Here is a 23,817-nt window from a genome sequence, read left to right on the forward strand (position 1 = left end):
CTTTTTTCAGATAGTACTTCATTATGAACAGCTACATAAGTAGTGAAGTCCGGGATTATCATTAATATTTCTGTCACGTCATTAATATACAGCACACTTACTTACCTGGGGGCATGCCTGAAGTTACATCTGTTGATGAACCTTCATCCAAGATAAGCATGCTGCACTCTCCCTATCAAGAAATCATGAATACACTCTCAAATTTTGGTTGCTACCGCAAGTGATCAAATTTTTGTCAATAAATATGTGTGTGCTAAGCACTTTTCTCAAGTAAAAAAAAAATACAGCATCTACCCAATCAAGCTCCGTTCCACTCTTTGATTATCCTCCCTAAATAAAGAACGTTAAGCCCTACCATACTCACATAGAGGAATCAAGGTGGGGGTGGAGGTAGGTAGGTAGGTAGGTAGGCAGGTAGGTAGGTAGGGAGCAGGTTCATTGAGAAATTTTGATTTTTAATGTATTTGGACTAATCATATTTACATATGGTTATATCGACATATTTTGCTATCTGCCCAAGAATGTTTGCACTATTTATTGTAAACGGTCATCGTAATTTCTTTGATAGATTAGATGACACTCATCATAAATAGTTTTTTGTCAGAAGCTGCAGGAAGTCACTGAGCTTGTGCTGTTCTGTGTAAGCCCCACATTCCTTATTACCATGTCCCTGCTCATAGTTGCTTTGAATTCATGATTAATGTAGTTGACAAAGTCCTCTTTCCAACAGATTCATCTGGATAATTTCTTGGGTAATTAAATAGTCTTAACTGTGTTTCTCTTGTACATACTGAAAAACCTGCTGTTCCAAATCATACCTTCCCTAATTTGGTCTCGTGAAAAATTGGCATTTAGAACTGGCTATCTATAATTTGGCCAGAATGGCCAGAGATAGCGGTCATGTGTATAAGGTGTGCTTTATTGTGCGTGCGTGTGTGTGTGTGTGTGTGTGTGTGTGTGTGTGTGTGTGTGTGTGTGTGTGCGTGTGTGTTCTTTTCTGAAGAAGGCTTTAGTCAAAAGCTTATATGTATTAATGTACGAGTCTTGCTGTTGTGCCTGCCTGCAACTCAATGTTTCTTGTTTATGGTGAGTAGCAATCTATCCTTTTCATAATATTGCTGTTACCAACAATTTAGCATTTGTATGATGCCACCTTTGAACATTTGCTTCACTAACATCAAATTTTCTTGCTGCTGTACGGTTGTCTGTATCCTCTGCACTATTTATAGCCGTTAACTTAAAATAAGTGTTGTATTTTCCACGTGAATCAACTGTGAATTGCGAACTCTCATATCCACATTTCTCAATGGTGACTGTTGTGATTTACATCAATTATCAATCGCTACAATTTAATGTTCTTACTGCACTAAGAACTGAATAACAACACATATTACTCCTTAACACTGAGTTGACACAAGCTGGTCCACTTCATGCTAACAGTGCGCTTCCATCATTTGTTGTCACCCTTGAGACTCAAAAGAGCTGTCAAGCAGTATCTGCTTTACTATTGTCACCAAACTGTGTTGCATTTATTATGGCACATTTGTAATTTAAACATATTTACGATAAAATTAATTTTTGTCATTCAGAAATATAAACTATTGCTGAATATATGCCCAGTTGTAAAGTCAGTTCGGTTCCAGAACATTTACATTCATTCATGCAACTTACAGTTTAAATGTAGTAGATGTTCATAAAGTACGCAAGATGCATTCGCATGGTCGGCAGCACAATGAAATTTGCTGCGCTTGCCACTACCCTCCCAACATTTGGCCCTGCTAGTGCCACTGAATCCCCAGTCTTCTGAAATAGTCAAATCTGTGTTTGACCTCAACTACCAAAGCTTTATCTGTGACTGCAAAACAACCCCTATATTAAGCTCCTGTAGAATGTAAAAATGTGAAGTCAGCAATCAAAGCTCCATCTCTAAATGTGAAACAACACCGTATTTTTCAAATGACAAAATAGTTTCTCCAAAAAGTAGTCACAGGTTCTTGAATTAGAGCCTCTCCATTGCAACTCCATACTAAACCCCCTAAACAAAGCATAAAGCATCAAACAATACAGAATAACGGAACTGTACAAACCAAGCGGCAGAAGGTGAAAAACACACACACACACACACACACACACACACACACACACACACACACACACACACACACACAACTTTTACAAGCTTTCGGAGCCAGTAGCTCCTCCTCCTGCCAGAGGAGGAGAGGAAGAGGGGTGAAGGAAAAGGACTGGAGAGATTTAGGGAAAGGGGTACACTTCAGAAAAGTCATTCAGAACCCCAGAGCAGTGGAGACTTACCAGATGGGATGAGAAGAACAGACATTGTCAATAAATAATTATTTTTGTTGTGGAATAATGTAATTGTATAGATAAAAACATCTACTCACCATGCAGTGGCACGAGAACACACACATAAAAGAACGTTATACTTAAGCAAGCTTTTGAAGCCAGTAGCTCCTCTTTCCAGCAGAAGGGTTGAAGGGAAAGGGAGAAGGGTAAAGGAAAAGGACTAGAGGTTTAGGAAATGGGGCAAATTTCAGAAAAGTCACCCAGAACCACAAGTCAGGAGAGCCTCACCAGACAGGATGAGAAGGAAAAACTAGTTCTTCCTTCTCATCCTGTCCGAGAAGTCTCCCCTGACCTGCGATTCAGGGTGACTTTTCTGAAATCCACCCCTTTTCCTAAACCTCTACAGTTCTTTTCCTTCATCCCTCTTCCTTCCCCTTCAACCCTTCTGCGAGAAGGAGGAGCCACTGACTCCAAAAGCTTGCACAAGTATAACCACCTTTTATGTGTGTGTTCTCCTGCTACCACTTGGCGAGTATGTTTTTTTATCTATCCAACTACATTATATTGTCAAAAACTGATTATTTTCATTGTTAAATAATATGGAGCAGCATTCAAGAGATTCACATGAAGAATGAAGATTAAGGATTAGCATCCCTTTGATAATGAAAACATTGGAGGCAAGAGCACAGTCTTGGTCAAGGATGGAGGAAGGAAACTGGCTGTTGCCTCTCTCTCTCTCTCTCTCTCTCTCTCTCTCTCTTTAAAAAAAAAAAAGAACTTCAATAACTGCCTTAAGTGTGTATGAAACACCAATGAAAACCTATATGTGGGAGGGCCAAAACGGAAATAGAGCCCACTGCAATATCTCACTCCGAAGTCTGCACAAGTTGGAAACAGTTCCATGTTTGTAGTTCCCCAAATGCAAGAAATTCAAGACAAGGCATCTAAGAGGTAGCGAAAAACTATGTATAGTACATATTTATACTACATATTTTACCTTTACAGAGTGTTCATAGTGAAGTACAATAAGTCAGAGTAAGAACATATGTTCCAGAGCTCAGAAACACACTACATATATTCATTGCCTGAGTTTGATAAATATTGACTGTCAGTGATCTAAAATGTGTCAGTGCAATATAAAGGAGCAACTACAAAAACCTTGCAGTTGACATGACTGCCAAGAACACATACTGAATGAATTTGACGTCATAGACCACTGCCCATCCAGAGCAAGGTGCACGTCAACAAAAACAACCAAATTGTTAATGTACAAGGCAAGGAGCAGAAGTTCAGAATGGGGAAGGAAATCAATCATGCTCTTTTCAAAGGATCCAAATAAGAGAATATGCTTTAAGCAATTTAGAGAAACTATGGAAAACCTAAATCTGGACATCCAGTTAGTGATCTGAGCCACCGCCCACCCAAATACAGGTCCAGCCTCTTACCTGTGTGCCACCTCCTTCAACAGTTATGGTGATTCCCAGACACAGTATCGGAAATAAGTTAGCAGTTGTCTGTCACCATAATAAGCCATTTCTACCAACATGTTGCGTCACAGGAACAGACACTAATAATTATTGTACGAGCCTACATTTTTAAAATGTTTTTCTCAGAGCTCAAAAACAATCTTAAAAATTCTTCATGTATGTGGCCATATTATCCATAGTTGCTTTACAATTTTTGGGGTATTTTTGTTCTGTCATTACTACCGCAAGAAATGCTCACTTTTCTCACCAGATGTGTTTCGCTTTATTGAACTAAAGCAGATCAATGATGATGATTTACTTCAATAAAGTAAAGCATGTCTCATGAGAAAAACCTGCATTTTCTTGTGGTTGTACTGACAGAATAAAACTACCCCAGGAATCTTGAAAATATTTGAAAAAGAGAGAAAGGAATAATTTATCAGACTGAAAGATTTTTTAGAACCAAAATATGTGTACGATGACAGATGACTAACCACTCAACAGAAGAGGCACTGAGCTGTGGATAGAAAGACAGAAATTTTGAAAACTTACTACGTAGTTCTTCTAGGCACTACTATGAACAATGCCTGCCCTCTGTATTTACAGCATATTACTTGGATATCTCTCTCAGACAGTAACCAACTGCAAATATTTGTCTTTGGGTAAGAAACTTAAGAAGAAAATATTTGTCTTCATTTCAGTGCCAAAACTCATATTGAATAAGATAAGTTGATATTACGAAAAATAGAAGAATGATGATGATAATCTTGCACAATTTCATATTACAGGCATATGAAGGAAGCAACACTCTGCAGTGAAAATAATCTGTTTACTACCAAATACAAGCACAGACTGATGAAAAGAGCTTTTCACCCTCTGACAATAATTCTTCCTCACTAAATGGTAAAAAAAGGAAATTTTTTGGTAGTCTGGAGTATGTAATTTGTTTAAAATGGTCAACTTACAGAACAGCTTGCATGATCTTCTGTTGGGACTTTAGATCAACAATCCTTGTGACATTACAATTACTGTGCAATACATATAAATTGACCAAGGAGCGAGGGGTTTTAGTTGATGAGCAGTATATTTCCCACAAGTAGCAAAGTGATGGCCGAGCCAGGCAGATAGATGAGGACTGAGCTGATGGAGCAATCTGAGAAAGAACCTGAGAAGGTATACGGTCAGCCAGTTCATTGATGTTGCCTGGAATTTCTGATGGGGGTAAAACTAAGAAAACACATGGCCATGGACACTAACAGCTTAGTGAAGTTCGTGCTGTATTTGAGTCTATAATCTATATGTTGTAGTGTAACATGTTGTTGTTGTTGTTATGGAACCACCTTTCACATCTTCCTATTAAACAGATGAAAGATGTTCATGGGGAAACATAATTTAGATAAGAATTATAGAAAGAACTTGTCACTGTGAACACGTTTGTTTGATATAAGTACAGATGTGAGGAGAGAAGTATGTACACAGAGCATCAACAGGTGCAACAGCAATTGAAAGTCGTGACCTGTGATTGAGGTGTCACTTATCATTTGGCATCATGGCTTGGTGGTGTTGTGGACAGTACACAACAGTGGTTAGCGACACTGGCTACATCCCAATGATGTTCTGTAATCTGTCACTTACTTCTGTGGTAATGTTTTAGCACTTCTGTCATAAGCTTAGCTATGTAAAAACAGTCTAATACAGATCTATAAAGCCTACGTAATCATTTAATGAGAGAAGCAAAATACAGAAGAGTTTATTAAGAGTGGTTACACAATTTCGTGGCTAGCTGGCAAAGATGTGAGCTCCCTTAGAGCCCTATGACTTCTGCAGATGGACAAGGTACAGGGTACAATGAGTGGCACTGCATAGCAGGCCCACAGCAGCAAGAAACTACAAGAAAGCGACCGTACAAAAATAATGCAGGTAAAAGTTAGTTATCATGAAGAGTATCAGGATGACAGATCATTAATTTTTTGAATCAGTTACAACCCATAACCTGAGCCACCAACACTTCAATATTCACCAAAAGCACTAAAATTGCTTCCAAAAGAACTACAGAAAATTTTAAGAAAGAAATGCAATCACAATAAAAAGGCAATTCGTATAAAATTTTCACTTTGTTTATCATTTTTATCAAATAAGTTAGTTAACATTTCTATATGAATATGCCATCAGTGCACACAATACACCATCTGTTGACACATGAAATCTGATAGGAAATGAATACATTTGAAATTTGGCTTAAATATACAACCTTTTTTTTTTAAATAAAATTATGGTTACTATTATTGCATGCAAAAAAGTCCTCTATACCTACACGAAATGGTTAGCCTATGCATGAATAGTTAATAATATTGTTTTAATTGTCTGTGCTTCATTACACGAGGAAATTGCATATTAATATTTGCAGAAAGTGTTTTGAGCAACTTACTGCAGAATGTGAAACTGGTATAGGTAAAGAAAGGCCAACTGACTAGCAACTGATGTTCCAGTTTTACCAAATGTAGCATGTGATATTTTAAAATTAAAATAGTCTTGATGGCAGGAGAATATTTATTAAAAATGGAAACTGGCTTTGGTCAATAGTGATCATCCTCAGACCATACACACTATGATGGTAGGTGGTGGCAGTGAATGGAGCAGGTATTGTGGATGTACTAAAGTCAACTGCTGGACTTAAGAAGTTCAGTTTTCAAATGTTACAAATCAAAAATGTATATTGGTCTGAATATATGAAAACCGGTATAGAATTAGATTTTGAATTGTGGTCAGGCATATAGTAGCTCTTTTGACTAGATATGTTAGTCTCGTGACATAGCTGTGGAGGGAGTATGCAAAACGGGTATCGTGGTATTACAGTTACTATCTGTCAGATAAACTGACAACTTCTTGTGTAGCCTATGGGCCATGTGTGCGATAAAGTGTCAGTGTAGAATGCAGCTAGATGCTGCACTCAGTGCATCAGTTTACAATTTCTGAATTAGCACAGACTTTTGAGACTGAATGTTGGGGTGCACTATTTAATGTAGGGAATTTGTTCAGGATTATGCATTGCAGCATTTTACGATTCCATGGGCACATGTTAAACGAGGCCTGTATACGCTCTGCATGCTCTGGACTCACTGCTCTGTGTGTGTGTGTGTGTGTGTGTGTGTGTGTGTGTGTGTGTGTGTGTGTGTGTGTGTGGCCAGACCGGGCAGAGACAGTGGTCTCGTACAAGTGTTTTTGTTTCTTGTTTGTGTACACTTGTGTGGTCTACTTCAAAAGAAAGCCTTCTTGCTGAAAGCTTACGTGTTTAGCAGTCTTTATGTTGTGCATGTCTGCCACTAAGCATCTCCACTATATGGTGAGTAGCAAACTATCCTTTTGATAATACCATCATATTTAATCCTGGATTTTCCATGGTTAAATTTAATGAAGTATTGAACTTTACGGTTTTATTACCATAAATCCACTGTGGTACATTGCACTGGTTTCATCTCATGTGGGGTTAGAATGGTTGTAGCACATAAGTTTCACCCTCATGACGACAATCATCATTCATATACAGGTGAAACATAACTACTTAGACAACAAAATTTTGCAGTCAACCACAGTTTGCACTTATTTGGACAACTTCAAATGGTTCTGAACCCTATAGGACTTAACATCTGAGGTCATAAGTCCCCTAGAACTTAGAACTACTTAAACCTAACTAACCTAAGGACATCACACACATCCATGCCCAAGGCAGGATTCGAACCTGTGACCATAGCAGTCACGCGGTTCTGGACTGAAGCGACTAGAACTGCTCAGCCACCGCGGCCGGCTATTTGGACAACTGAGAAATAGAAACTAGAAATGATTAATGAAGTAGTGAGTGTTGTTCTTTTTAATGTTTATATGCCAAATAGTTTCTTGCAGGATGTAGTACAAAAAGATCTAGTAGCAGAAGAATTCTCGAGTATTACTTGGTTTGTTTATCATTCCACTTTCCTCACAAGAAAGCCTCTGCTACGATGTAACATATGCCTTCTCATTGAAAAGAAGATGCCAACTGGTAATTAAATTAAGATTTAAAATATTAATTCTTACCTGAATACAATGCACCGAGTCGCCTTAACCGCATTTTAGCAGTGTCTCTGATGGCTACCACTGCATGGCCTTCGTTTTCTGGTGTTTTACAGTTTTCCTTGCCTTTACTTTCCACACTAACAATATGAGGCCTTGTTGGTGAAACACTGATACCCTTAATGTTTTCCACATTGCAGGGGCCATTTAACATAAATTCTACTGAAATGAAATAACTTAGTAATTCATCTCAAATGGGAATGTATTTCAAAATATATTAAGCACTCTCTAAAATTACATAGCAAAAACTAGAAAATTCCTGGTGTCCATTCTAATTTCCCTGTCACCTTCAGAACAACTGCCACTAGATTGCACTAAACAGTTCCTGAAATTTTCCAGCTGTTTGAAGCATGTGTTAGAAGACTGTCAGCTGTAGTATGTTTAACAGTTGTCACAGTTTCGCTCAGAATTATTCCGAAGTTAAAATGTTGTCAATCAATTAGAATTTTGTTTTACTAAAGTGACAAAAACTACAAGAGACAAGGTAAGGTGGAGTGACTAGGAGGGTGTGTTCATGTTCTTTGACAAGGTCACTGCAAGCAAAATCTGCACAAGCTCAAGACCCTACTGCAGTCATATTAGTTTCACTAATCACATAAATCACTTTTGCAAATATTTTCAGAGCTTTGTATGAAGACAGTTAACCCTAATATGAAATATGAAGTGAGTATTAACACTCTAATGGTTTAGAGTGACTATTTCAATTATTTTCATATGATGCAACAAAAGCATTTTATTCAGATTTCACCCAGTTTGGCACAGTATATTGAAAATGTAAGCCTTTAAAATATGACATAAGAAAAGAATATTATGCAGTTTTTTTGGTATGATACTATTATTTGTAAATCAATCTCTCTCTGTTACCAGTTCTCAGATAATTAAAAAGACAGTTAAAATTGAGCAATACCTTCTGCTGTCACTTTTAATTTCTGTTCTGATAAATTGCTTGTCTCTTGCAGTGGGCTTCTTCTAGTACTCTCTTCATTAGATGAATGACCCATATTTCCTTTCCGTGCTCTTGCCCTCTCTAACATTCTCTGAAAATTGAAACAACATTTTAGAACAGAGATGTCACTGTATTAAATTAATACAGATGACAAAATCAACTCATACCCTCCAAAGATTAAACAATCCGATTAGGCAACACACACATTACAAAATATAAAACAACTGTTAGTACCATGAAGCCATAATAATAAAGCCTAAGTTTACACCAGCCATGGCCAAATATCAGATGCCTATGATAAATGCTTTAATGACTGGGAATATGTGGCAGGAGGAACAGAAATTTCAAAGGATAACCAAATAATGTGGAGAGAGTACCATATATATGAAGTCAAAATTTATTGCACTTCAAAATTTTCCACTAGGGTTCACTTTTCATCGAGTTACTCCTGAGTTATCCACAAAAATAAACACAGCCAGTTCTCAACAGGTACTTTTATGCTAATGTCACTAGAAAAGCCTTTAAATCTGCTGTGACATTGGAAGAGGAGGAGAAAAGTTCCAAAGAATATCTCTCAGTGTCACTAGTGAAGTGGATGGAGGAGATTGGAAAGAGAAAATGGACTGTCTTGTTAAAATGGCAAAAAGAGGTAGGTGTTAAAATAGTTCACTGTGAGAGCACACGGATTATAAAATTTGCATTATGCATGGCTGCTTCCAAAGTAGGCTAGAATCAAACTAGGCAGTGTCCTCAGATGCCAAAATGTAGTTAGCACTGAATTTTTGGACCAAGATAAAGGAGATTACAAACATTTTCTTTCGACTGAAACATGTAATAACATAAATGTGAGGCAATTTACCACTGTTTTGCTGCTCTTCTTTTTATGGTTAAACACAGCAATTATAACCATGCAAACTGGATGAGACCACATCAAACTAACCAACCTCAGTTAAATTAGGTAATGTTTAGAGATAGCCTATTATCACTCGTACCTTAAACGAGAAATTCTCTTAACCTTTCAAGTGAATTGATTTGTTTCAGTATGTCCTGGTAATATTAAATTAATAATCATCGAAGCTGCTTTTGAAACTATATTAAATTAATAATCATCAAAGCTGCTTTTGAAAGTAACTGGCCTCAGCTTCTGCTGTTGGTTCACGTTTGGTCTGTAAAGTGACGCAAATCAACTTTATGGTTATACAAAATAGCTTACGAGAGGCACAAGCCCCTATCCCTTATGATTCTGCTGAACATTACTCATTTGTGCTTAATATGAAACTAAGTCTTATGACTGGATCAAGTCACAGTGCGTCATTCTGTTGTATACTACAATGGTGATAATCCTAAACGCAATATGAATTATATCTCCATTTACAGCTGTTAGAATGTTTTCCAGTTAACAGTGACCTTGGTAGCAAAGGAAAAATTGCCTAATATAAAGATGTTTTTTGATTCTTGTGGCAATGCTGCACAAATGAAAACCTCCTAGAACTTTCAGTACTTGTTAACTACATACGTCCTGTCAAATATTAAAAAATAAAATTAAATAAAATAAGGATTTGAAAGTTAAAAATTAAACAGAATTGATTGTTTCTACATCTGCATCTACATGGATACTCTGCAAATCACATTTAAGTGCCTGGCAGAGGGTTCATCGAACCACCTTCACAATTCTCTATTATTCCAATCTCGTATAGCGCGCGGAAAGAATGAACACCTGTACCTTTCCGTACGAGCTCTGATTTCCCTTATTTTATCGTGGTGATCATTCCGCCCTATGTAGGTCGGTGTCAACAAGATATTTTCGCATTCGGACAAGAAAGTTGGTGATTGGAGTTTAGTGAGAAGATTCTGTCGCAACGAAAAACACCTTTCTTTCAATGATTTCCAGACCAAATCCTGTATCATTTCTGTGACATTCTCTCCCATATTTCGCGACAATACAAAACGTGCTGCCTTTCTTTGAACTATTTCGATGTATTCCGTCAGTCCTACCTGGTATGGATCCCACACCGCGCAGCAGTATTCTAAAAGAGGAAGGACAAGCGTAGTGTAAGCAGTCTCATTAGTAGGTCTGTTACATTTTCTAAGAGTCCTGCCAATAAAACGCAGCCTTTGGTCAGCCTTCCCCACAACATTTTCTGTGTGTCCTTTCCAATTTAAGTTGTTCATAATCGTAATACCTAAGTATTTAATTGAATTTACGGCTTTCAGATTAGACTGATTTATTGTGTAACCGAAGTTTAACAAGTTCCTTTTAGTATTCATGTGGATGACTTCACACTTTTCGTTATTTAGGGGCAACTGCCACTTTTTGCACCATTTAGATATTTTTTCTGAATCATTTTGCAGTTTGTTTTGATCTTCTGATGACTTTATTAGTTGATAAACGACAGTGTCATCTGCAAACAACCGAAGACGGCTGCTCAGATTGTCTCCCAAATCGTTCATATAGATAAGGAACAGCAAAGGGCCCATAACACTAGCTTGGAGAACACCTGAAATCACTTCTGTTTTACTCAATGACTTTCCGTCAATTACTACGAACTGTGACCCCTCTGACAGGAAATCGCAAAACCAGTCGCATAACTGAGACGATATTCCATAAGCATGCAATTTTACTATGAGCTGCTTGTGTGGTACAGTGTCAAAAGCCTTCCGGAAATCCAGGAATATGGAATCGATCTGAAATCCTTTGTCAATAGCACTCAGCACTTCATGTGAATAAAGAGCTAGTTGTGTTTCACAGGAACGATGTTTTCTAAACCCATGTTGACTGTGTGTCAATAGACCGTTTTCTTCGAGGTAATTCATAATGTTTGAACACAATATATGTTCTAAAATCCTGCTGCATATCAACGTAAACGATATGGGCTTGTAATTTAGTGGATCACTCCTACTACCTTTCTTGAATATTGGTGTGACCTGTGCAACTTTCCAGTCTTTGGGTAGGGATCTTTCGTCGAGCGAATGGTTGTATATGATTGTAAAGTATGGAGCTAATACATCAGCATACTCCGAAAGGAACCTAATTGATATACAGTCTGGACCAGAAGACTTGCTTTTATTAACTGATTTGAGTTGCTTCACTACTCCCAGGATATTTACTTCTATGTTACTCATGTTGGCAGCTGTTCTCGATTCAAATTCTGGAATATTTACTTCGTCTTCTTTTGTGAAGGCATTTCGGAAGGCTGTGTTCAGTAAATCTGCTTTGGCAGCACTGTCTTCGATTCTGCCCATACTAACTCACAAGAAGTATCTACTTCAATTTCGCGACAAGTTTCGATAGGGACTGATCCTACAGCACTGAACAGCTCTATGAATGTTGAACTCTATGTATACCTATAGATACTTACAACAATTTTGATGTTAAGCAAGAAGCCCATAGCTAATGCTTTCAATTTCATTAAGAAATTGTATGGTAACACACTTACCTGCCAACATCACACTTCCGAACACTATAGAACAACTCACACAATACTAAAACTGTGGCACATAAATCAAAATGCATAGTTTCATAGAACACATGTACAAGAATAAAACAGCACTAAATATGGCATTTTAACTTTGTAATTTAGTACCTTCCTAAAAATATTGTCAAAACACTGTGAATCCTGTTTCTCTTTGTAAAAGCACAGTAACAATTACAGTGGCAGCAAGAAATTAACATTTGGGATAAAAACAGCTTTTGCAAGGAAAAGAGAAGGCCTAATCAAGACTTAAAATGCATAAGGCCTACAAGCAATATTTCAATTTTCCCTCTGCAATAAAAAAAAACAGCAAAACCAATGTAGCTACTATGTACAACAATACAAAATTTCAAAAACACAGCAAAGGCAGTGCATGGTATCATCAGGCAAGAAATAAACTCATTAAAGCAAATGATATACCATAGTTTAAATAGCTGTTCATAATAGATGTAAGATGGACGATTGTTTGATTTTTAGCTCGAAATCTTTGACCAATACATTCATCCTAAAACATAAAATAGAATACAGGAACAAAAACTGAACCATCACAAGCACACCTATTAAGACTTAAAGCAAGCATTTCATACTCCTCCAGCAGGTATCAGCTTTGCCAAATCAAGAGATGAAGATATCACGAAAATCGAAAAGCAGCAACTCTTCTAACTACGACCATATTCCAATCAAAGTACCAAAAATCTTGTGCTGACCTGGGTACACACCTCTTACACATGTTAGCTCTGTGACCACTAAAGAACCTATATCTGATTGACAAAAGAAAATTCCTGGCTGTTGGCATTGATGTTGCCAGCTGTCAAGCATGAGGTGTGAAAGACTGCCATCAGTGCTACCTGAAAGCCACAGTCACCTACAAAAAGTGGCAACACTGAGGAACATAATCAAAATTGTGTTACACGACTGAACACGTAGTGCCCACACCATGCCCCCTTTAACAATCAGAGATCTTTGTTCATTAGGTGGACTGTACATGTATTTCCTGGAAAACTGAAGGATGCCATAATAATACACATTTATAACAGTGTAGATAAAAGTGAAAGACTCAACTCCCTCCTTCCCATGTTACAACTGAATACCAATCCATCTGCAGAGAATCTTCCAGCAGCTCAGTTTCACTCCTGAATAGAGAAAGCAACATACAATCCATCAACAGTTCTGAGTTGACTAAAAAATGTTTACAATGTAAGATTTGCATTGATTTGTGTATGTCTGCTTTGGATTAACCAAAGCCTTCAGTGACAACTGACAACCAATGCACAATTAAAAGCAATTGTCACCATCAAGACTGTACTAATAGAAAGTATAGACAAAACCCAGCATGGACAATTGATGACTGAATGAGAACAGTATCAGCAAGTCATGTTTATTGCTGAGAATACTAATCTCTGTTTAAAAATAATTTGTAAAAAAAATGGGCATTGTAAACATTGATAGACTCTCTCAAATACTTGACTTTGAAAGGTTGGCAAGTTTTCATTGTTACTGTTGGTAAATATGAAATCAAGATTTTTAGACGTCATTTCCAACTTCTACTCCTCTTATCAGATGTTTCAGCCCTTCTGGAAGAGAAAGAATTGCACCTCATATTTACTTTTGTGGTAATGAGTACAAAGTGCTTTACCAAATGCCCACCTGTTTTCAATGATTTGTGTACGGGGGTGAGAATTGCACCTCATATTTACTTTTGTGGTAATGAGTACAAAGTGCTTTACCAAATGCCCACCTGTTTTCAATGATTTGTGTACGGGGGTGAGAGCCTAGATTTACATGCAGTTGCTTTGGTTGGAAAGTATTTTTTGTTGTTTTATTTATTTTTTATTGCTGTGTGTGTGTTTGTTTTTATGTTCATAGTTTTTTGTATATTTAAATCGGTGATGATGTAAGTTTTCACGTATTTTGGGGTTTTTCTTGTTCCTGTTTGGCAAATGCACTGTACTGTGGTTGGTAAGTATTACAGATCTTACCATCACGGAATAGGTTACATTTTTTACATTACTTATGCAAATGAGTTTTGGTTTATTGTATTGTCAACATTATTTTAGATAGATAGGGTAAGTGAAGGTCTGGATAATGTATTTGATGATTGGATTATGTTAGTGTTTGGTGCAATGGGCCTAGGTATAGCTGGCAGATACATCATATGAAATTTGCGGTACCGGGTTTTAGAGTTGTGTGTGCGAGTCCCTTATATCAAGGGCTTTTTTTGAGCTATATACATCAACTGGAATTTATGATACCAACGCCTTCATTTTTGCAATTTTTGGTTGTATTAACTTACATGGTGCAAATTTCATGGGCTTGATTTTTGGATTAATATTTGTTTTGAAATGGTGTCGTTACTTTTTGTCTTCCATTTAGTTGTCCCCGTCCAAAAGCCTCTACTTCCCACAGCTGTCCCATTAGTTTAATTTTATTGCTGGAGTTAAATATTTCGCATCCACCATCTTGAAGATGTCACAGATCAAAGAAGATGGGTGAAACTGCAAGTTCCAGTTTTCCATATGAACATTAGGAATGTACATGATAAACATAAATTGCAGCAAACCTAATGTGAAGCACGAATATGTTATTCATATTCATTCAACTGTTCCAAGTACTTACTGAAGCGAAGCATTAGTGGTTGATCTGCTGGAGGAATCATTCTGGCCCCTGCAAGGAGCACTTTAGGAAAACTAAGTCTAAATCAGGAGGGATATATGGCAATAGAGCCCCAAAAATGAGTAAAATGGAAAGAAGTACGGAGTGGGGAGGTAGAGGAAATGTACAGCACGACAGCGAAATTACTAAAACTCTGGTAAGGGTGACACTGCACTGAAGATTTCTTGGCACTACACAACAAAACAGACCCAGGTTTATGATTACTAATCACATATGTCCATATAATAGTTGTGTAGTCACAATACTAAATTTATACATAATCCCCACAACTCCGCATATTTCTTTTAATTAAGAGATAGTATTGGTGTGTTTCCATGTCAAGTGGTTTAAATATCCACACTCCACCATTTCAGATTTGGCTCAAGTACAGTGTGCACGTCTGCTAAACAATAAACGTGGTTTATACACATACTCCGCAAGCCACTGTACAATGTGTGGCAGAAGGAATCCTGTTACAGTCTCAAATAGAATGAGGGAAAAATGACTGTCTATATGCCCCTGGAAGAACTTTTAATTTCTCGTATCTTAGCTCTGAAGTCCTTACACGAAATGTATGTTGATGGTAGCAGAATCGCCCTGCAGTCAGCTTCAAATGCCAGTTCTCAACATTTTCTCATAGCATTCCTCAAAAACAATATTGTCTCCCCTCCAGGTATACCCATTAGAGTTCCTGAAGCATCTCTGTAACAGAGGCAGCCAGCCTTTGAAATGCCTTGATGTCTTCCTTTAAACCGACCTGGTATGAATCCCAACCATTCGGGCAGTATACAAACATGGGTCGCATTAGCACCGTTTATGCAGACCCATACTTTCACAAAATCCCCACAATAAATCAAAGTAAACGATCTGCCTTCCCTATCACAATCCTTACATGCTTGTTCCGTTTCATATCACTTTGCAATGTTATGCCCAGATATTAAATGTGATTGCGTCAAGCAGGACACAACTAATGCTGTTGTTGCCGCTGCAATTTCTTCAGATGCTGGTGCATTACTGCTTTCACCGACCATTTACCAAGTTCATCAATGAAACTGTCAAAGGCAACAGTTTTATTAATTAGTTTATTTTCCTAGCATGCCTCATACGTAATTTCTGCAGATTTATCTGCTACATTTTCCAGGCCACGTGTCTGTAAAGACAGTCCTCCCTTTCCTGAGCAGTCACCACATTCTTGAAACAAACAAGTCTCTCACTTTACGCCACAGACTACTAACGACTTGACATGCCCAACCAAGGTGTCGTATGTAATGTGCTCCAATAAGTTCTTCAAAGTTACACACACAAAGAGACATTTCTAGGTGTGTGTGGAACAACCCACTTAGGTCGTAGCGCATAAAATTTAGATCTTCCAATATGTGAAGTTGTATGGTTGCTCTTATAAACTGCAAAAGTATCTTTAATACTGCGAGTCATGTACCTCTTTACTTTAACATCATTTTGACCTTCATCTATTACATTTATTGTGTCTTTTTTATTGGCACTCTGGTGACAACAGTCACTTTTATCTTCCAGATAAATGACTGCACTACTTGAACTTGAGCTGCTTCTACAGGATGACCATACTAGGGATCTGGTCTTCCAAAGACTTCTTTTACAGACCTCGTTTTTCTTGATTTGTCTACCATGTACTTTGATACTGATGGAACGTGGTTCAAAATGGTTTTCTTTGAAAATGTCTCTGGAATAATAGTTAAAACTTGCACCTTTTCACTGCAGGATGCACAATATTCAACAGCTGAATTGATATTTGTGAAAAATTCCTGGCAAGTGGTGCAAGGGTGCTTTGGTTCATTTTCTTCTGAAGATGAAATTTCTACTTTGAAGAGTGTGGTCAGTTTTACTTTCTTGATGGACAGAGCTTATGACTCAACTTCACCGACCACAGTTCCTTAACAGAACTAACACCTACCTCTGTAGTTGACTGATTCAGGGTATTTCATTCTTCCTCCATTGATGCAAAATCTGCACCATGGGAGGCTTCACCTTGTTGAGATACTATATTTGTTGTTATTCTGTCAAAACATTTAGAACACAAAAAGTCGTCACTGGAAACATCTTCACTTTGAAACAGTCTTCAAATGGGGACACTTATTCCCAACCTAAACAAAGTCTGTTTTTTTGTTAGTCTCATATATCACTCTTTATGGATATGCAAATAGTCAGCACACTTCACTCTCCTGTGGCCCCAGTCAGAACACATTTCAAACAGCCATTTTCACAAAACACACTGCAACTGTGTCAACTGGCAAATTCCTCACGAAAACACAGAACTCACTGGATGGTCTCAGCTTTCTTAGAAGCCTCTTCATATTAGCACTGAACAACTACAATACATAAATCTGCAATGAGCAACAGTGACAAAGAAAGTGACAAGAAACTACAACAAAGTGGGGTCTAGTGTAGCAGGGGATACAACCCGTCGGCTTTGGACAACGACGTCACAAGTCGCCAGATAGCAGTTTACCATTTTCGCTTTTGCTGTTATGTTTCAGTTTCGTTTTTTTTACTGATTGCTTAATAAAGTGGATCTGTTTATTCTATCTCGTGAGATTTTTTTTTTTTTTTTAAAGCCAAAAAACACTTATCAGCCACTGAAGGGAGCTACAACACTAAGAAGAATCGCTTCTCGATTGGCAACTTGTGACGTCAATGTCCAAAGCCGACGGGTTGTATCCCCTGCTGCACTAGTCCCACAAAGTGTAACAAAAATCTGCAACAAAGACAATAGAAATAAACATTGTAAGAAAGAAATTAGTAATAAACAACTTCAGTGAAGGCATACATTACCATGGGGGGGGGGGGGGGGGGGGGGAAGAAGGAAAAAAAAAATATATATATATATTTTTTTGTAAAATAAAACCTGTCAAACTTAAAGGTGGAAGCTCTCCATTACAGAGAATATAGTACTACATGGTACTAATTAACAGAAAAAAATTAACATTTCTAGATTGGCATTTTTGGAAAAAAAACTGTAAATTACACAAAAATTCAAAAGGCGACAGTAAAAGAACTTTGACAAATATGTCCAACTGGAGGATACCATAATCATAAAGCAATTGCCTTTCAAATAAAAAAAAAAAAAAAAAAATAAAAAATAAAAAAAAAAAAAAAAACTCTAACAAAATATCTAGAACTGTTACAGAGACACTGCATTTTAAAATTTTGGGAAAATTTGCATCTTCAAAATGGTGTTCGCAGTGTCATCTTTGGAGGCCTGTATCTAGGGGCAGGAATTCTTTTGGAGAAAACAAAAATATATGTACTTCTTTCTTACTTTTGAATTTTAACATATGCTACATTGAATAACATCCGAGACTATGAAGGTAACCCCTCTACCTGCAGTTATTCGGATTATGCCAATAATAATTTACAACATTCCTCTACATCACCAAAATCCACTAGTATCACTTCCCTTGACCTATATAGCTCGGCCTCAACTATCGATACCACAAAAATACCCCCTACAAATACAAAAATTGCATCTGGTCATTTCCTTTGACCTGTATAGGTCAACTACAGTTACTGATACAAAAAGATCAACACCTGCAACTACGAAAAATAAAACAAAAACGACAACACCTCTAAAACCAAAAAATTAAACATCCTTACAGATATTAAAACACTATCAACACACCATAAATACAAAAAATATTACAACTTGCGAAAAAAATAAATAATAAAAAAAAAAATTACTCACCACTAACAAATTCCGGCACTGCATACTAGGTTGGCTACCCCCCCCCCCCTCCCCTCCCACACACAAAAAAACCCTCTCAAACCACTCACACAACAAAAATAAAAAACACAGCACTGTTATATTCATCATCATTTCCATACCTAACAACAGAAGCCACACAGTAACTTAAACGTCTTACTGCACCACACTCAGCAAACCAATAACACCTAATGAAAACACCACGCACGTAAACAAAAAAATTAATTGAGAACGCACTGAAAAAATATCCAATCCTCACATCCTGAACTACAAACACCACCAACGACTTCACACACCCTACATCAAAGCTCAAATGAACCCAATGCAACACATTACCCTCAGCACACACCACCAGATGGCACCAGCAAACACAAGATGATATCTATAAACAGATCCAACTTGTAAACTCCACGTCATAATGACATCACACACCACGACACCTTACGTGACCGATCAAATCAGACGGGTGGAATCTGATGCTTCTGTTGACCTATATGTTTCTATCGCACTTCCCTGGGGCACTCCTAATGATACCCTTGTCTCTGATGAACACTCACCGTTAAGGACAGCATAACGTAGTGGGTTCCATTATTTAAGAAGTCATCGAGCACTCACATACCTGGGAACCTGTTCAATATGCTCACACCTTAGCTGACATCCTGCAATGGGGCACGTGTCAAATGCTTTCTAGAAATACAGAATCTGTTCATTGCACTTCATCCATAGTTTGCAGTAAATCATGTAGAAAAGGGCAAGCTGAGTTTCCCATGAGCGATGCTTTCTAAAACCATGCCGATTTATGAACGTGAGTTTCTCAGTGTTATGAAAATTTATCATATTCTACCTGAGAACACATTCAAGGATTCTGCGGCAAACTGATGTTAGGGATATTGGCCTGTAATGTTACGGGCCTTTTTTACCCTTTATGTACAGAAGTCACCTGCACTTTTTTCCAGTCACTTAGGACTTTGCATGGGGCGAGAAACTTATGATAAATGCAAGGTAAGTAAGGGGCCCTTGCGTACACTCTGTAAAACTGAATTGGGATCCCATCTGTACCTGGCAATTTATTTGGTTTGAACTCTTCCAGTTGATTCTCTATACTAGGGATGCTTATTTACATATTTGTATCTCCCAAATTTTAATACTTTCTGAGTGAGGGTCCTTATGTGAAAGACATGCAAATGTCAGTGACATTTTATTTCAAAAACTGTTGCCATGTTCAAAGTGCTGTGCAAGATTTTCACTGGGAAAACAGACAAGCTACAGTGCATTCCATTGTTTTCTTAAAGCTGTATTTAATGTTAAACAACTCCGATTGTTACAAAAACATGAAAAGATTTTCCAGAGACCCCAAAAATTTCTGACTATTCGAAGTCTCAGAAATAATTTTCCATTTTTTTTTCTTTTTTTGTAAAAAATGAGCAAATGCAATTTGAAAGTTTGTTTAAATAATGACAGCCCAAGACACAATGCATGTCTACTTCATGTCTTTTGGACAAAACTTGTACATTTACTAAAACAAAAAGCAACAACTCTGCAAAAAATCATACACTTCGGTACGGTGTCTGCAGCCCAGTTTAAAAATTTCAACAATTTCACCTGTGCCACCACCTCAAAGACTTTGGTGTAAATGCATAGTGGAACTTTCTTGCACCAAGTCATGGAAAATTAGAATGTGTTAGACCTAGAATAGCAACTGTTAAAGAATTTACTGCACAAGGTAGTCCACAACAGAGGGCAGTGGGGAACCAAATCCGCTTAACTTTGGATTTACATATAGTCTGTCAGCAAATCATCAATGAAATTGTAGAGAAGGCTCAAACTGAATCAGCCATGGCATCTCCGGAAGAAAGGTTTTCTTTGGTTTCAAGACTTGCTGCAAGAAAAGAAAGTCACCAGTTAAAGTGGACAGATTCTCAGGGAACTTCAAGTCATTTGTTGCCAAACTATCAAAACCAACCTGATGATGAGCTAGAGCTTACAGTTTTGACACCACACCAGGCTAGTAAATTGCCTGCTGGCGGGTTGGCAATGTTTGTGAAATCTCTATAGAGGAAAACTGTGCACTTAAAATTGCATGCATTTCTGCAATCCTCAGACCGTTTCACTGGCTAATTTGAAAAGAAACAGACTGGATCCTGACTAGCACACATCTACCAGTATCATCTACAACATAGATTAGCAGATGCAGTTCTCTAGAGCTAATCATTTCTGAAATTTATGAAAAATTAACACCTATGGAGCACTAATGTAGTTGTGTCATGAATGGCAGGTTGGGAGTGAAAAATACAATCTAACCAAACAAAAGGTTGCGGGGTGGAAGACTCTGCTATATTCTGCAAAGGTTTGGGAACCTTTATTAAGCAATCCACCAGCAGGACTGGGGACCTACAAAACATTCCTCACACAACTGGACTTGCTAGGCTGTCGGCATGTCCCCATAGAAATGCAGACACCAGTTTCATTTTCTTTTTTATTTACTGGTAATTGCAAAATCCATCCCAGACCATAAAAACTTTTAATTGAGCCTACATTGTGACATTTTTAAAATACTGCTTTTTCTGACACTCCAAACTCTATGTTTGCATGAGAAACTTTGCTGGATAAATGTATATTTTCTAGGAAAAAATCATTTGGGGAAATTTTGGGCTTTGTAGAGAAAAAGATGTTCTTTCAATTAGCAATTAACAGAAGTGTGGATCTGGTGAGGCTTTTGAGATGCATGGGTTCAAAAATCACTTATTTTGGCAGAAAATTTGTTTCCGAGTAACTTCACTCCTTGGAAGCGATAAATTTTAAAATCTTCCACTGGACGATGTCGGGTACAGAATTCAGCCGTCATAAAAATTTTTTCCACAATCGACAAAAGCAACCGATGGAATGCTCGTGCAAGGATGCACATCAAAACTATAGAACAGAAATGTGTACGCAGTTTTCGTCACATGGAGCATGTAGATCAACAAATTACTCCTGCTTAAATGTTTATAGGTACGCTGTGTATACAGTCATTGCTTCGTAGATCTCAATTTCTGGCATATTTAGGCGTCATCCACGCACCATAAATGAAATTTGAAAATACAGCCTAGAGACTGTTGAATCTTGTATTACTATTTTACATTAGGCTATGGGAAATGCCCGTCGGTGTAAACAGACTTGACATATTCCGCAAAATAACAGTTACCTGAGTAAAAGGATCCATTATTGTTTACCAACACGTTAAAGATCTGGGTGACTATATCCTCTACAAAACCAAACAACGTTTCTTAGCTACACATCACACGTCGTTAAATTCTAAACACATAAACCAAGCCCTTACACTGCTCTCCCATTTCGAACTCAAATCAGTAACCGCCGCTGGCTTATCATTGGCCAACGTATGAAACGTAAGGGAACTTTCAGTAGTGACCTTAGTTTCAAATAAGTATTTTGAGTGTAAAAATTTAACTCAATTTGTCATCCACCGAAAAACCTTCAAAGAACCTAATTGCGCATTGGAAATTTATCCCATTTAGGAAATGAAAAGAATTATCGTTAAAGGAGACGTCTGGTTATTTTATTTAGGTAATGTGAACTCCCGATGTTGGCACATCGCATGTATTACCATAACAACAGTTACCATGGAGGCAAATTCAAAACCTATTACGAAGTAAACAAACTCAGTGCGTCGACGAGTCCAGAAGATGCGATTTATGGATACTGCCAGTCGTTTACAGTAACAAATGGCCGAAAGTATAAATTATATCATTCACCCTGGTGAAATAGAAACCTATGTTAGCTACCTAGAACCGACTAATATTGAAGAACTCGGTTCAAGAAGGTAAATTTCTCCTATCGTCTAACAGCACAATTTCATTTCCTCTAAGAAAGTGTTAAAAAGTTTCCGATTTACAGATGGTTCGAAATCCACGAGAGAATCCAAAAATTACATCAACAAAGTATTTTAGAAGCCGGTGAGATGCGTGAAGAAACGGTGAAAGATACGTTGATATCCTACGGTAAAGTAAGTAAAGCATTCCCCACTCAATCTATAGGCGCCCGTAAGATTTTCTCAGAAACATTACAAGTAAAGTTATATTATGGTGTTCAATATTTCCGTATGAATAAAATAATACATTTAAATGTTGCTGGAATAAACACACACATTGTACTCAAAAAATGAACTTCTAATGTGTCAGTCATGGAGAATGTGATATTGGTTTTCCGAAAGAGTAGCTGTCTGTTTGTCTATTATACCTGTAATGTTTATGGAAAAGTAAAACTTAATGTTCTGAAATATGCTAGAACACTATAATGGGAATCTCTCATTACAGCACTTAAGATTTGTCCTCATCCCATTCTCATAAGAATGCACACTGTAATTGTTCTAATTTGTCTACGAGGTCCAGAAAGGATTGATACAAAGTATATTCCTAGATTACAGAATGATTGCTGATTATTTTTAAACATTTGCTAGTTCTGGTTTTACAGCAGTTCGGTGACACTCACCTGTGAGTCTGAAACACGTGGTGCCCATTTAGTGTTGCCCTTTCTTTGTATGCATTCAGCACAGTATAGATTAGATTAAATTCAGTTTTTGTTTCATAATTCCAAAAATGACATTATTCTCATGGGTGTGGAACATGTCAGAAAGAATAACATAAAACACTTGAATACAGTACATACTACACTGATCATTTGTCAGGAGACTGTCAAAATAGGTGAATACATTACAGTAAATTGGAACTACTAATATTTATAGAATTAATACACTGTCAAAATGAAACATTGTTATGCACTTTTAATAAATTTAACTTACACAAAATACCTAATCTTGACTGTTGTGGCCAAGTGTTGTCAAAACTGAAATCTGACAGTCATTTTTACTTAACCTGGCCTAACAGTCCCTGTTAAGATATTCATCTATAGAGTAGGAGGAGTTGCCTATCAAAAAGTCTTTCAAACTCTGTTTAAATCATGCTTTATCTGAAACCAATATTTTATTGGTTGCTGACAGTTTAATGAAAATGCGTGTTCCTGAATATTGGACCCCTTTTTGTACCAAGATAAGTGACTTTAGGTCTTTATGTAGATTGTTCTTATTCCTAGTTCTGAAACTATGAACTGAGTTATTGGCTGGAACCAGAGATATAT

At 37.3% G+C, this 23,817-nt stretch overlaps 2 protein-coding genes across 5 annotated transcripts in view; one reads left to right on the forward strand and one right to left on the reverse strand.

Annotated features, from left to right (window-relative positions):
- LOC124802632 (anillin-like) overlaps window positions 1–22,034 on the reverse strand; it is a 155,075-nt gene extending 133,041 nt beyond the window's left edge. For 3 of the 4 annotated variants that reach the window (XM_047263526.1, XM_047263528.1, XM_047263529.1), the window contains exons 1-3: window positions 21,869–22,034; window positions 8,785–8,914; window positions 7,842–8,039 (exon numbers count right to left, since the gene is read on the reverse strand). In XM_047263526.1, coding sequence (XP_047119482.1) covers window positions 7,842–8,039; window positions 8,785–8,914; window positions 21,869–21,886 — 346 coding nt within the window. In that variant the 5' untranslated portion in view covers window positions 21,887–22,034. The remainder of the gene's footprint in view (window positions 1–7,841; window positions 8,040–8,784; window positions 8,915–21,868) is intronic. The other variant, XM_047263527.1, reaches the window with a different exon arrangement.
- A 305-nt stretch (window positions 22,035–22,339) lies between these two features.
- Window positions 22,340–23,817, forward strand: part of LOC124802795 (zinc finger MYND domain-containing protein 10) — a 97,622-nt gene continuing 96,144 nt past the window's right edge. Inside the window, exons 1-2 of the mRNA XM_047263797.1 lie at window positions 22,340–22,504; window positions 22,579–22,687. Coding sequence (XP_047119753.1) covers window positions 22,407–22,504; window positions 22,579–22,687 — 207 coding nt within the window. The 5' untranslated portion in view covers window positions 22,340–22,406. The remainder of the gene's footprint in view (window positions 22,505–22,578; window positions 22,688–23,817) is intronic.

Source organism: Schistocerca piceifrons, chromosome 6 (genome assembly GCF_021461385.2).
Source record: "Schistocerca piceifrons isolate TAMUIC-IGC-003096 chromosome 6, iqSchPice1.1, whole genome shotgun sequence".
Taxonomy (NCBI): Eukaryota; Metazoa; Arthropoda; class Insecta; order Orthoptera; family Acrididae; genus Schistocerca; species Schistocerca piceifrons.